The sequence below is a fragment of the Barbus barbus genome (assembly GCF_936440315.1).
Source record: "Barbus barbus genome assembly, chromosome: 43".
NCBI lineage: Eukaryota > Metazoa > Chordata > Actinopteri > Cypriniformes > Cyprinidae > Barbus > Barbus barbus.
In genome coordinates this window covers 1511414-1526567 of record NC_136721.1, presented here as the reverse complement: position 1 = coordinate 1526567, position 15154 = coordinate 1511414, and the positions used below count along the sequence as shown (strand labels likewise).

The 15154-nt window shown below is 34.6% G+C and overlaps 1 protein-coding gene across 2 annotated transcripts in view; it reads right to left on the bottom strand.

The window, feature by feature from the left end:
• The window catches only part of LOC306862882 (arf-GAP with Rho-GAP domain, ANK repeat and PH domain-containing protein 1-like), a 23941-nt gene extending 8787 nt beyond the window's left edge, over window positions 1–15154 (bottom strand). For both annotated transcript variants that reach the window (XM_079405925.1, XM_079405924.1), the window contains exons 1-15: window positions 14957–15154; window positions 13788–13885; window positions 13554–13609; window positions 9743–9992; window positions 9537–9650; window positions 8599–8724; window positions 7472–7532; window positions 7260–7380; window positions 5943–6100; window positions 4491–4597; window positions 4108–4393; window positions 2758–2940; window positions 2493–2667; window positions 1353–1397; window positions 1117–1234 (exon numbers count right to left, since the gene is read on the bottom strand). In XM_079405925.1, coding sequence (XP_079262051.1) covers window positions 1117–1234; window positions 1353–1397; window positions 2493–2667; window positions 2758–2940; window positions 4108–4393; window positions 4491–4597; window positions 5943–6100; window positions 7260–7380; window positions 7472–7532; window positions 8599–8724; window positions 9537–9650; window positions 9743–9992; window positions 13554–13609; window positions 13788–13885 — 1898 coding nt within the window. In that variant the 5' untranslated portion in view covers window positions 14957–15154. The remainder of the gene's footprint in view (window positions 1–1116; window positions 1235–1352; window positions 1398–2492; window positions 2668–2757; window positions 2941–4107; window positions 4394–4490; window positions 4598–5942; window positions 6101–7259; window positions 7381–7471; window positions 7533–8598; window positions 8725–9536; window positions 9651–9742; window positions 9993–13553; window positions 13610–13787; window positions 13886–14956) is intronic.

Here is a 15154-nt window from a genome sequence, read left to right as displayed (position 1 = left end):
GTACACTTATTTTGATGTGTTGACTAACACACTAAAGCCCATGCAAAGAACTTGATTATAATTTGAACCAGTGTGTTATTTAGTATTTCATGTTAATATATTTTAAATGCACTAAATTGAAACTTCATTATGAAAGTGTAATTACAGATAGATTTAAATAAATGACATTCAAGATTCAATAAAAATGACTTTAGACCATACATGCTTCACAGTACACTTGAATCATATTTCAAAGACAATAGAAGTAATTATGAAATTACATATTTCGCAACTTAAATGGGTCAAAAACACTCTTAAGTTCAGCTAATTGCATTTAATATTAATGTAAACTATATTTACTTTTAATTGTAATTAACATGTAATTAAGTGTCCAAAACAACACTTTTAGTTCGAAATTAAGTACTGTATATTATTATAAAGTACAATATTGCTGTACTTCTTTTACACAAGGGATTTTGGGCTGATTTCATAAAAAATTCAGTATTTTCTGCAAAAGGCTCCTAAAAGCACATGATCACTGAAAGCAGGCATTACAAAAACTGGCTTCAGGAAAAAAAGTGTATTATTAAACATAAGCCAGTGTGTGACCTACTGTCCATAGAAATGTATTTAGTCAATCAGACTAAAGCCGGTCACATTGCTTTACTGTTTATAATGAACTAAACTGACATTCAATTCATAGCCCTAAAATACACAATGTGTCCAATCACAGGTTTGTCCACATGTGACCCCAAGTAAAGATCATGTTCCATGAAGATATCTAGTAAATATCCTACTGTAAATATATCAAAACTTCATTTTTGATTAGTAATATGCATGGCTAAGAACTTCATTTGAACGACTTTAATGGTGATTTTCTCAATATTTACATTTTTTGCACCCTCAGATTTTCAAATAGTTGTATCTCGGCCAAATATTGTCCAATCATAACAAACCATACATCAATGGAAATATCATTTATTCAGCTTTCATATGATGTATAAATCTCAATTTCGGAAAATTGACCCTTATGACTGGTTTTGTGGTCCTGGGTCACATGTGATAATATCTTTGAGATAGTAAAGAAAGACATTTGTTCTTTCACTGTCACTGGCAGATATGGTGTCATGCTCTTACCCTGCAGAGCAGTCGGACACCGAGATGACCTCGGTCAAATCCAGCACATCACAGGCCGCAGACTCGTTCTCCTGCGAGAACAAGAAACGCTCCTCATCCAGCTTTCCATGCAGCTCTTCTACACGTTTGGGAAAAGAGAACTCACAAATGAAATAGCAGCGTCGTCATTATAAAAGTAGCTTGATAAAATAGACAGGACAGGCATGTTGATGAGGGATCTCAGTAGTGCATCTTACCTATCTGCTCCTCTGAATGTCTTGTTTGCTCAAACTCAGGTGACTCTTTAAAGAAAAAGAGCAAAATTAATTCAAAACAATCCTCAATTCCAGAGAATATGACACTTATATTAGGTAATGAACAAAATAATGCACTAAAACATGTCTAGGTCACTAGTAAATAAATAGACTTCAGCAAACAGTGCTTATGAAAAGAATATAGAGTATATTTAAAACAATTGACTTAAGTTCCAACTGAATGTAATGTTTTATTTATAATATTTTGACTCACTTAATGTAGTCAGATGTGCAATTTCATGATTACACCTATTGTCATTAAAAAATATGATTAAAGTAAACTAAAATTCTGTTAAAATTTGTATGTATTTAAATCTATTTTCTAATTACAAATTTGTAATGATGAAGCTACAATTTAGTATATTTAAAATATATTCGCTTTAAATGTAATATTGAGTAAATAAGTGCTTTGCATGCAGTATGTTAGTCAACACATCAAAATAAGTATTTAATAAGTGTACAAAAGACTAAATCATTCAGATTTCAATTGTACTTAAAAGTAAAATTTTAAATGCACTTAAGTTGCCTTTTATTTTATTAATATTATATTATTAAAATAAAACTTTTTTTTATTTACTTTGAAAGATTTTGAAAATAATGTCACAAAGCAAATTATTTGAATGGGTTTTAAAAAAATAGGCTTAAAAAGACCTGCCCAGGTGAAAAAAAAGTGCATTTCCATAATATACTTAAAGTGCTATATTTTCACGCACTAATTTTGTACTTAATATACTAAACATTATTCTTAAGATAAACTTGAGATTATCTAAGTGTACTCAACTGTGCTATTTTGGGACACCATGAATATAAACATGAATAAAAATATTTTAGTTCATATTCATGGTGTCCCAAAATAGCCCAGTTGAGTACACTTAGATGAACTTAAGTTTATCTTAAAACTAAAGGATCATTTTTTGTATATTAAGTACAAAGTTAGTGCACAAAAAAGAGCCCTTTAAGTACATTATGGAATTTGTCTTTTTTCTCTCACCTGGGTGGGGTTTAAATGTGGCATTAAAAAATGTTAGGAGGTAAATAAGCACACTAGGAACTGAATTTGCCCCGATCAGGACTCTAACTAACCCACAAACTCGTTATGTCGGAGTAGCTCGGTCTGCAGAGCCTGTCCAGCGCTCTCGGCCTCGCTGATGGCGGAGTGAAGTTCGGGATCTGTGGCGCTGCATGAAACTCTCGCTCCAGAGCACAGCAGAGACAGCGTCTCCTCCACATTAGCACCACAAACCACCTCACGCAGCCTCTGAGGAGCACCAGAGAACACAACACAACAATCAGCATGGGATCGGCCTGAAACTAATAAAACAGTAGGGTGTTTTGATCACAGGCTGACCTGGTCAAGCAGCTTCTGGTTTGCGGCGAGCGGGTGAGCTTTGCAGTAAAGTCCTTTGCAGTATTTGGCCAAGATAAACTCCAGCCTCTGATCTGGAGAGACGTCAGAGCCGATCTGCTCCGTCGGAGGGATGTTGTGAGCCCAAACACTGCTGGCAGCTTTATTGCCATACAGCACAAACAACTGAAAACATGCAACATTTGCATCTGTTGTTAAGCCACATTTCGGTTTCAAAGCAGATTCACGGTGAGAAACAAGAACAAAACACTATTAATGTTGCAAAGTTCTTCAGATAGCAAACAGATACAATTTCAGCTTCAGTTTAATGTTGATTCAGTTTAGTTGAATGGTTCATTGGTTATGAAGCAAACTCGGATCAAGTACAAAGCAAAAGACAATGGTGTCATTATTCAGCTGGAGTTCAGTTAAATAACAGTGCAAAGTTCATCAAATGACATCAAATTATGAAACAAATTAAAAGACAACAGTGTCACATTAGTGTAATTAAGCAACAGGCTAGTAGTAAAAAAGACTACTGAACTGTTACGACACCCTAAAACACTTTTTTTTTAGATGTTAATGTTCATATTTGATACTACACATTATTTTGAACCAGGGTTATTGTAGCTAACTAAAATGACAGCTAAAACTATATATTTATAAAAAAAAAAAAAAAAAAAAAACGTTGACTGAAATAATATAGAATACAATACAAAAAACTAAAACTTACTATATATCAGTTAGTTTCCAAGTTTCATTTAGTTTGACTTAAAAATTAACAAAAACTATATAGATTAGATTAGATTAGATTAGAAAAGCAACAAAAATGAATCAAAATGACAAAAACACAACAAAATTACTTTAACATTAAATCAGAAAATATAAAAATAAAATCAAATTCAAAATACAGGCAAATTATTTTACTAGTATCTCAATGACACTAAAATAACACTAGACAAAAATCTTTTTTTTTCTGATTTAAAAATCTGAAGTTAGAGTAATGGCAGAGAATGCAACGCCACTGAAGTTGACGTTTTTCCTTTTTTTAATCATGGACACTATTAATTAAACACATACAACTCACTTTCTTTTAAAAAATCGTGCAAATGTCATTAAAGACAGGCTACACCTCGTATAAACCTCAAACATTCATAATGCTAAAATTAAAGTAAATTACTTTATTAAATTACTTTTTTATGAAAGTTGTTGAGACTTATGAAGTTGAAAAGAAATTAATCTCCAAGCTATTTAAATATTAATATTGAAAACACAACTTTTCAGAGCACTGTAAAATAAGTAGAAAATAAATCTGGTCATAAAGACAGGATGTTTGAGCATTACAGAACTCACCTGAATTAAAGGCTCTGTCCAAACCTTATTATCTAGTTTGAGACCTCGCACTTTGGACCTGTTACTGCCCATGGATTGATGTGCGCCCGCGCAGGCCTCACAGATGACCACCAGCAGGTTCACCGATGCCCACTCCGGGTTGGCCGCACCACAGTCGGCACAAACTTTATTAAAGGGACTCGACCAGAGTCGATGTGCCACCTCGCTGTAGGACAGAGCGCTGCGGATCACTTCATTCAGACTAACCAGCCACGCAGCCATCTCCTTAGCAGAGTCTGCAGAGAAACTGAACAAACCTATCGGGTTACTTTACCACCAACAGAAAACAAAGCATGCAGAGCACAGAAATGAGCTTGAAAAAGGAGAGAAAAGGAGACACTCACTTGAAGGTCCTGTATGGAGTAATAAGACTGAAGCTGTGACGGCCCGTCGCCTTTACAGATGCTATATTCATAGACACGCACATCATGCCAAGACCTGCATTGAAGTCCTGTTAATTCAAACAAGTTCAATTTGCAAATGGTCCTTGTCAACAACAAAAGTCTAGCTGAAAAAACATGCATGCACATTTGTTTAAGTTTGGCATATACAACATTTGAAATCATTTTAACAGTAATTTTTTGCTCATGGAATTAAACAATATAGTTCTGGGTTAAGACACACGGCGCGCAGACAGATGAAGCTTTCATTGAGTGAAAAATAACGGCATTCTCAAAAATTAGGAAAGTTGATAGCTCCAGAAAAAGTCTTAAATTTAAGGCCATAAAATCAAGCCCTTAGTTATGATTTCAGGAGGTATATTTGGGGACAAAAAGACAAGAATTGCGATATGGCTTAATGTAATTAAATTTCAAAAGGATTTCATTGAATAAAAATGAGCACTGCATGTTTTAAAGTCAGCTGCTGTGCTGCTTTGTGTAATGCCCTTAAGGGGGAGACTGCTATATTTCTGCCACTCCGAAAGCGCCACCTGCTGGCAGAAAATGAATTAGCATTTTCAATAAGACCATCAGCTGGTTTTGTTCAGACCAATGTGAAAATCAACTCATGTTGTAAATGTGAACGGGTGGATCGACAAGAAGATAATGTATTATAAAAATGCAAACAATTAAGACAGTAATATATATGTTATTTAATTAATATAATAATTGATTAATAATAATTGCTTTAATTCAAATAATAATTGATACTTTTGACTCAATTTTCTTTCAAAAAATTGTTTTTTTTGTGAAACAACTTTTTGTTTTTGTGAAAACCTAAATCATGCTTTTTATAGTCATTTTATTTTATTTGTGTAGGTCTTAAAAAAGGTCTTAAAAACCATAAATTCATGGTTTAAGATATAATTGTCCGGAACTTGGCTGGTGAGGAGGGTTCAATACTGGACCTCAAGCAATTTTAGTTGGAGACCCCTGCATTAGAGGGTAAAAAACAGGACAGAAAACAACCTTTTACTTCTAAATTATGTTTTTTGATAACATTATAAGCAGATCTCAGAACATTTCTAAAAAATGCAATTCATGACCGCTTTAAGGTTCATTCAGTTTATTCAAGGTCAATTTTTCATCAGTTTATTATACGCAGTAATATGTAATGAGGTTATTCTAGTAAGGAATAACTGACAACAGGCCGTTGAATTATTTAAAATAAATGCACACTCGAGGTTTAACGGCTATCTGGATATGGAAAGCATGTTAATGGTGTAAAGAGGGCCACAAACACACAAACTTGCTTAGTAACCATTGTAAAACCAACTGTGTTCCTAACAACTCTGATCATCTCTGATCTCTTTCATTTTTCTTGAAAGGTTGACGTTAGTAAGCAGTTTTCCACACCTCTTTGCTGCTGTAAATCCAAAGGGAGTATCCACGGATAGCAGTATACACCTTTTTCCGTGGGTCTTTCATGATCAGCGGTCCGTGTTGTTTGGGTGCAGTGATCAATTCCCTTCCTCGAGTGGCATAGAGAGACGTCAGCCAGCGCTCCCGCACAGCTACAACACAACACAGGACAGAGCTGAAAGTGATGATTTGATGCTTCAAATAAACCAAACACTAACTCTCAGCTTTAAAAGTGCTGTATGTCATTTTTTGACTGTACTAAAGCATAAAAATACAATAATATGTTTGCAGGATTTTTTGTGGAAACTCTAGCCCTTGGTTATTTCATAAAATGCAAGTCAGCGCCTACCATCACATCAAAAAAAAAAAAAAACAGGCAACACAAAATGAATCCCCATGGCTCCTGGTGATATACTGAGGTCTTATGAAGAGAAGCGATCGGTCTGTGCAAGAAGTTCACAAATGAATCATTCTTGTGACGGATTCTTTTTAGTGAACAGGATGAATCAGTTCACCAAATCGGACTGAATCATCTGAAACAGTTCATGGCTCATGCAGCACAGATCTACAAGTTACTCAATCAAAACTCAATACCCAACTCATGTGCAACTCAAAACATGGCTTTTTGTTTTGTTTTCTGTGTGCTCTACTATTCGTTGTAGTCTTGACTCCGCCCTTCTTGTTACCTGATTATTGGTTCATTTACCCCACCTGTCCTCTCTCGTTACCCCCTCATTTCCTCCCCTATCTATTCTCCTGGTGTCCTCTGCTGGTTCGCTTTGTTTTTCTGCTTGTAAATGGTCTAGTCTGTGGACCGTCTGTCCTTTCCCCCAGTTGTGTGTTGCCCTACATTGGGCCTTTTGTTTCCCAGCCCCACTGACTATTGTCTGGGTTTGTTTTTATTTTTATTTTTTACTTTTTGTCAAAGATCTTTTGAGCATCCCTGGCTGTCCTGCGTTTGAGTTCTGTCTGAATATGCTGACAGAGGCTCTGGATTACAGGTAATAATGTTGTAAATATTGTTCAGTTTCTTGCACAGACTGATTGTTTTGCTTCATAAGACCTCAAAATATCATAAGGAGCCATGGGTATTAATTTTGTGCTGTCTGATATGCTTTTTTTTTACTCTCAAATGAGTGTACTGACTTGCATTTTATGAATCATCAAGGACCACGGTTTCATTTTAAAATCTTCTTTACTGTTCTACTGAACGAAAAAATAACTTGGGTGGCCTAAGAGTGAGTAAATTAACAGCAAATTTTTATTTTTTGAAAAACTACTCCTTTAAGAAATGAGTTTCCAGTTTCCTACCCTCACTGTGAGCCATGAATTCAAAGCGTTTCTTCTGTAAATAGATGGAGAAGCGTCCTTGATCCTGTTCACGTATGTTGGTGATGCTTGTTACGTGAAACATATATTCTGTGAACTTGTCCTGGAGCACATTGAATATGTGGTTATAATATAGGTAATTGCAATATAATTAATTTGTATAAAAAATGTCATGCCATCATGAAACAACTCACTGTGCGCTTTTTCCACATTGACATGACATGTCCATCAAGAGTGGCCCATAGAACATTGTGCCTACAAAATAAATACAAATACAGACCGTTCCTCTTTTGTTTGCACTCTATACTGTCTGTTCCCTTCAGTTTTATAATGGGTCTCCTAAAGGCCCTTTCACACCAAATGTTATTGTCGAGCACAAAGATTATAAATGAAAATAATAAATTCCTATAGAACTAGTCACACCAGACATTTACACCTTATCTTTGCATTAACAAGATGGACACATTAGAATAGGAGTACTTATGCAAACCATAAATAAAAAAATATATACTGTGTAATAAGTGCAAATTGAATTTAAGTTTTTCAAACACTTAATTGCATGTTATTTGCAATTAAATGAACATTCATATTATAGTTTACATTTATATTAAATGCATTTAGTTGAACTTATTATTGATTCGTGATAAGGCTTAAATTCATCTTTATATGCAATTTCAATATTACTTCTACTTATGTTCAAACACTTAACTGCATGTAATTGAACAAATGTATTCTAGTTTACATTTACAGTATAAGTATATAAATCGGTTTACCTTAAGAGTGCTTAATTAGGGCTCAAGTAAATCTGTTGAAGCAATTATGAAATTGCATGTATTCTCTTTGAAATATGGTTAAAGTGTACTGCTGAATTGCATTTGTTAAACTAAAACTTTTTTTTTTTTTTTTTCAAATGTAGTATAAAATAATAATAAAATTTAATTTAACCTGTAATCAAATACTTTAACATCAAAATAAGTATAACTTCTTTAAATCATGACATACGTATAAAACATAATGATTTAAAATGTACTATAAATTAAAACCTTTCATTTTACATTAGTACATAGTGCACATTTAAAATCGCAGTGATTTCAGCAAACATTGTGCTGTCAGAGTGAATGGACTATAGGTCTGCAGTTTGTGTTTGGTGTGAAAGGGCACATTATTTGTTTAGATTTTATGTAAAGATGCTTGTTAATGCAGTATTTATGATATTTCATGAAATGCATTATTTAATTGAGCAGTTTTGAAATGTTTCAAATTAAAGGAAGTACATTTTTCTTTAAAGTCTGTATGTGATTTGAGGGATTGAGTTAGTTACTTGCGCCCCTTCCATACGTCGAGCCAGCTGGATTGTGTCACCGCACACTCCCTGTGAGACACATCGGCTTTCTGGCGCGGCCCTGATAACGTCTGCTTCTTCCTGCTCACACGAATAGTTGCAGCCCTGCAGACCAAGAATTCAAGATATTTTAAGCCTTCACCAGAGATAAGGCCCTTTGTTACATGTCATCAGTCCATGCGAGATGTAGATTAGTTTTTTCTTCATCAGATTTACATCAGAAATGTGTCATTCTATCACTTGCTCAGCAATGGATGCTCTGCAGTGAATGGGTGCCGTCAGAATGAGAGTCCAAACAGCTGATAAAAACATCACAATAATCCACATCTCTCCAGTCCATCAGTTAACATCTGGAGAAGACAACAGAAATAAACCTATCTGCTCGCATTAAAATCCAGCCACATATTTGTTTAGACATTAACTATTTATTTAGTGTAAACGGTGCTTGATCTGTGGATATTTCTTCAATATTCAGACCAGACCACATTTTCACTGCAGGAAGCGTTATTATGAATTATGGACTTGGATTTTAGTTAAAAACGTCTTAATGATGGATTTATTTCAGCTTTTGTCTTCTCCAGATGTTAACTGATGGACTGGAGTGGTGTGGATTATTGTGATGTTTTTATCAGCTGTTTGGACTCTTATTCTGACGGCACCCATTCACTGCAGAGCATCCATTGCTGAGACACTGATACAGAGACACATTTCTACAAACCTGATGAAGAAACAAACTCCTCTACATCTTGGATGACCTGAGGATGAGCGCAAATGTTCATTTTTGGAAAAATATTATTTTATTGTCATTATGCTAAAAATCTTAATGGTAGGCAAAATGTAATTTCTTACTTGATTTAGGGGTAAAATATGACCTTGGCAGAGACCTGATCATTTTCTGAGGTGTAATCATATTATACCTTGGTTTATTGGGTCTGTCAGGTTTGTTCTGGAGATCCTTTGATTTGGGAACTTGATGGATCTCTCCATTGGTGCAAATTTCTGTCTGAACATCAATCACCTGATCTGTGAAACTACAAGGAAGAATATAAACAGTGGTAACCAAAGCCTAACAGGTTTTGTCAAGAAACTTGCAAAATGAAATCACCGTTAAAAGATGCATTACCTGTCGTTGCTTGAATTGTGGTGATCATTACTGAGCAAGTCTGGAGTCACAGGGCAGTCATCAGAAAACACTGAATCAGCAGCTCCTGCTGCATCTGGAGATGAACTGCTACTATTGGAGAGCGAATCTGGCCATGGAGGCGTTTCACTGCAGCTGGTTTTAACATGTTGAGGATCAGGGGGTGCAGAGATGGAACGCAGCAGTCTAGATGAATCATCCACGCTAACTTCATATCTGATATCCGTTTCTACTGAGAAAAACAGCAGTCATCACCTTTAGTAAGGGTTTGTCTTTTTGTGGTTGTGAGCAGTAGATGTCCTTTTAAGCCAAAGTGACAGACACCCAAACTATTAAAAGAATAATTCACCCAAATCAGAAAATTCTGTGATCACAAACATTGTTATTCCAAAGCCAAAAGGTGAAATGCTGAAGAATTTTCACCCAGCTCCAAAATAGAAAACAATAAGTGTAAAAAAAATAAAAAAAACTATTAAAGGAAGCGTAGGTGATTTGGTTCAAAAACCTTTTTGTTATGCTGGTTGAAAGTCTCTTCACATCCCGACAGCAATCATTAGGTTAAGTGGTCAAACTCTATATTTATATCGTCTGTGGAAGGCGTAGGACTATAAAATGTTCATCCAATCATATTCCTCGGTCCGAGGGCTCTGATAGGCTGTCTTACCTGCCTGTCAGCCTATGTATTTGAATACGTCCATGCACCCCGTTCACACAGACGAGATTCGTCATCAGCGCGTTCATTACGCTATTGCAGAGCGAGTGTATTACTGTAATAATATGTGCTTTAGACTGTAATGTTGTCTCAGCGGTGAATGAGACATGAGCTAATCTGACAGCGTTAATGTTGTCTCTCATGGTGTCGCTGGTTAGCCTCTGCTCTGTCTGTGTTTTGGAGGAGGCGTGGCTTTGGAGACTGATTTGCAGCGAGGGTGGGATCTTATGCTTTCAAAGCTAGCTTGCTATTGCTATCCTCTCTGATACCACCTACCCCACCTTTAATTTAATAACGTGAATCATGCTCTATATTCAACATCTTTTCAAGTCAATACAACAGCTTTGTGTGAACGGTCACTGATTATCACATCATTTTTCCAAAATTGCCATGTCGCATTACTAGACATGCAATAACTGACGATAAATATAGACTAATGTAATGACTGTAAAAATTATGAACATTGACTTTAATTTCCTTCCACAAAGCTACTGTATGGGTTGAGTCATATTGACAACTTTTACACATTTCAATGGCGTTTCATATATTTCATGTACTATATAAGCACGGTTAACTAGACTGCTAGCCAATAAGAAGTGTGCTTAATTGTACTGAATGTGTGCTTTTGGTGTTAAAAAAAAAAGTATTTGCATATCATAAAATATTAATGAATAACAGGCCACTTAAGTGTATATAAAGACTGTACACTTCATGACTATTTCTTAATGTGCTTTTAAGAAGTGCACTTTGTAATCCTGTCAAATTAGAAGTTAAACGAGTACAATTTAATGACTGCATTTTAATAATCTCTCGTCACGCTCTATAGAAGTAGGCTACACTTATTTTGATGTTGACTAACATTTTAAAGCACATGTTAAGTACTTGATTATAATTTCAACTGTAGTGTGCTATGTGATATTACACTTAAAGTTAATATATATTAAATGTAATAAAATACAACGGTGTACTTGTATTTAAATACATGCCATACAGGTTTCTATAGAAATGGCAAACTATATTTCAGTTTATCATAAATGCTTGTCCGTACACACTAACCATATTACAAATATAAGTAATTATAAAGATGTACTTCAGTACTTAAAGTATTTTTCAGGTGAAAATGTAATTTTCATTTGTGGCTGAACGTTTCTTTTCAGTGATTTTACATACACCAAATATAGAGGCTCACACAATACGCAAGTGAAAGGAAAAAATACTAAAAATGAAACTAAACTATCCTGTTTGCAAACTGAACACCTGCCTTATAGCTGCAATACAGTCTCAGAATCTGCTGCAAGGACAACATTGGGTAGCACTTTCTATGAAGCCCGTATTTATAATACATTATAAAGATATTCTTAAGGCATTATAATGAATGCATAATGGATTATAAATAACTTTATGTTGCATCATCTCATGAATATTCATAAGAACAGTTTGAATGTATTATAATAGTTCCTTATTTGTGGTTATAGCTTTTAAGAGCATGATGATTTATAACACAATGAACACGATCCATCCGCTTAAGTTACAATGGATTATATTTCTCATAGTTATAATGTATTATAAGTCTCATATCTTGCCACGTTACTTATGTCACTTCACTTAAAGCAGGCAAAGACCACTTATAATGTTTTTTTTCTCAAACAGCCATATATCAGATGAATGTGTAATATGACATATTTGCTTTGAACATTTTTTAAAATATATAATATCAGATTATTTTGATGGCACCCTTTAGACAGCTGTTGATAAGTAACTCTTCAACTACATGTTAACTAGCAGTCAGGAGAGTATTAGTAGTGTGTCTGCTGAATATACTGTATGCTAACACTTTATTATGATGGCTCCTCAACAGACAAACTGAGTATAGGATACTTTGCATGTATGTGAACATTCTACCTGCCCTACCTAAGTCTACTAATACAACTAGTTTTATATAAACATTGCACTCAAGAGATGTAGTAAGGTACTGTGCAGATCTTAAATAAACAATGTCAAGCTATGATTATAAATTAAGTAGATTTAATATAGTGTTCATTGTGTGTTATAAATAATCATACTCTTAAAAGTTATAACCCCATAAATATGAGATTTTATAACACATACGTTTTTTTATAATGCATTATGCATTCATTATAATGCCTTAAGAATACCCTTATAATGCATTATAAATGCATGCGTGTAAAAACTTTAACATGGACATTTCAGAAAGTTAAAAACATTTTAGTATGATTTGAGATGTGGCCCTCTGATTTGAAACTGAAATTACACTGTGATCATTTTTACTGATATTTTAAGTGCTTCACAAATCTCAATTTTATTTGAGGGTGGTAAAGGTCTTGTTTTAGCTTGATATAAATGCCTTCTGCCTTATTATGCCAATAACTCTAAGCACATCATACAGTGACTAAAGAACAAGATGAATGTCCTTAACTGGACTATCAGGCTTAAATTCTAAGAATTAAATAGTGCGGTTTGTGATCACCATGCAACCTGACTCATATTGTTAAATATAGTCAAATATTGCTCAATTTTGGTGGGAAGGGCTGTTGGTGATTCCTTGTACTTAACCAAATAACAAACTAGTTAACTAATACACAGCCATAAAAAGCCACTTCCATAATTTCTCCGATTAAATTTATTCTCCGTTTTGCTGTGTTTTCATTTCTAGGTTGTGTGCTAATCTAACTTATACCTGCAACTTGGCTTTGTGTACAAACACTGTTAGCTCTTATAGTATATTGAAGTGTCTCTTATTTGGATAAATGCAAATCTGGTACTTTATGGCTTTATATTTTAATTAATTTCCAGAATTTCCCATTTGGATATTGTGGTCCACATGTGTACAAGTAGACTTTTATGTGTTTCCTATTTCTCTTTTATAGGCATGCAACAAATGTAATATTTTGAAAGAGGTGGTGATATACTAAACAAACATTACACATGATATTATTACATTTCCAAAATAAGAGAAATAATACCTTAAGTATACTGTATTCTGGGTCAACAAGGAGGATGACGGATATGTGGATAAATATACTACTGATATTATAATAAATAAAACATAATAAAAAGTACCTTCAGATTTCGTCTGCGTATCAGTTGTAACATCTGGACGAGGCAACTGGTCATTTCTGTAAGATATATGAGTATAGTAAGTGTATTGGGGGAAAAAGTGTTTATTAGATGGGATCAAGTAACTAACGCCTATTAGAAAATCCAAATCCTTTGTTCCTTCAAATGTCTTTATTGTATTGAAGGCATGTTGTTTTGTGATTTAAATCAGACAGCAGCTGAACACCATGAGCTCACCTCGCACTAGATGACCGCTGTGGTACACCTACTCCAAGTAAATATCTTGATCGTGGCTTCGGCACAGGTATGATATCAGGGGGATCAGACACAGACATCTGCAGTATAATGCAAGAGTAATGTAACTAACGTCAAGAATGTAAACATCAAGATTAACAAGAATTCACTGCCTTTGAATTGCACAGATGCATGACCCGTTTAGCTGAAAATTATTTCCACTCGTCAACACGACGTGACATTTCAGGTCAAAAGGGAAAACCACATTCATTTAACTCTGTGGCACCAGTTTCAATGAGACGAGGGACCATATATAATGCACTTTCAGTTATTTCACAGAGTCTTGATGGTGCATATTCCTCTGTGATGTTTCTGTCCTAATCTCCATGCATTAGTCCCAATGCACTTTCTACTCTATATAGGTTACAGAGAAACTAACACGTTTAATGAAGGCATGGATTTATGGCAAATATAGCATAACATTTGAACTGACATTTTATTTAATTCAAGCAAGTCCTCTGACAAACTCCAGTTAATTGTTCTCCTGTGTTTTTTACCCCATTATGTTATGTAATTTTACTTATGAACAGTGTAAGTGTGTCTCTAAATGTCCTCCATTGTTTGGCATTTCATATTTGGTGATTTATAAGAGGCAAATATTTTTTGAATATTCTCAGTTACTTTTTTTTAATGCATTTCAAGTTCAATGTAAAATTATGTTAATGTTTAATGTGATGTAACAAATAATCCATTTAGTCTTTTATAGTGTCTGGTTTTACAGTGAAACTGTGTTATAGCGCCTCCTTTTGTTCAAAAGACATACAAACTTCCTCGTATCCTGAGAATATAAACACTTGCGACACATTATTTATACAATATATCCAAAAACCATTTTATTAGCGCCACCAGTAGTCTAATTCATGGACATGTCCAGGTTTGTTCTGTTTAGACTTCATTTGTGCTCCTATAATAAAATCTGTTCAAAACAATGAGTCCTAATAATCTTACAAAACTATAATATTTCTATAGCAGGCAACTGAAGGTTTGTTATAGGCTATATCTTGGCACATAAACTATCTAACGTGTTTTCATTCCGTGTATGAAAAGCAGTCATACAATAAAATATCGACTAATATAAATAGCATATCCATATGTGAGACTATAGAGCTTACCTTGATGATGTTTTTCTTGAAGTCGCGAGTTACACCGGTTCCTCGAGAATCAGGTGAACTTTAAACCTGCTAGACAAGAACTCAATGAATGACACGTGACGCCATATCCTACCGCTGACATCAAAGCTGAGCACGTCATAAACACATGTAAAGAACTGCGGTCAGGCCAGCCTTCACTTTCAAAAACACGGTCATTCT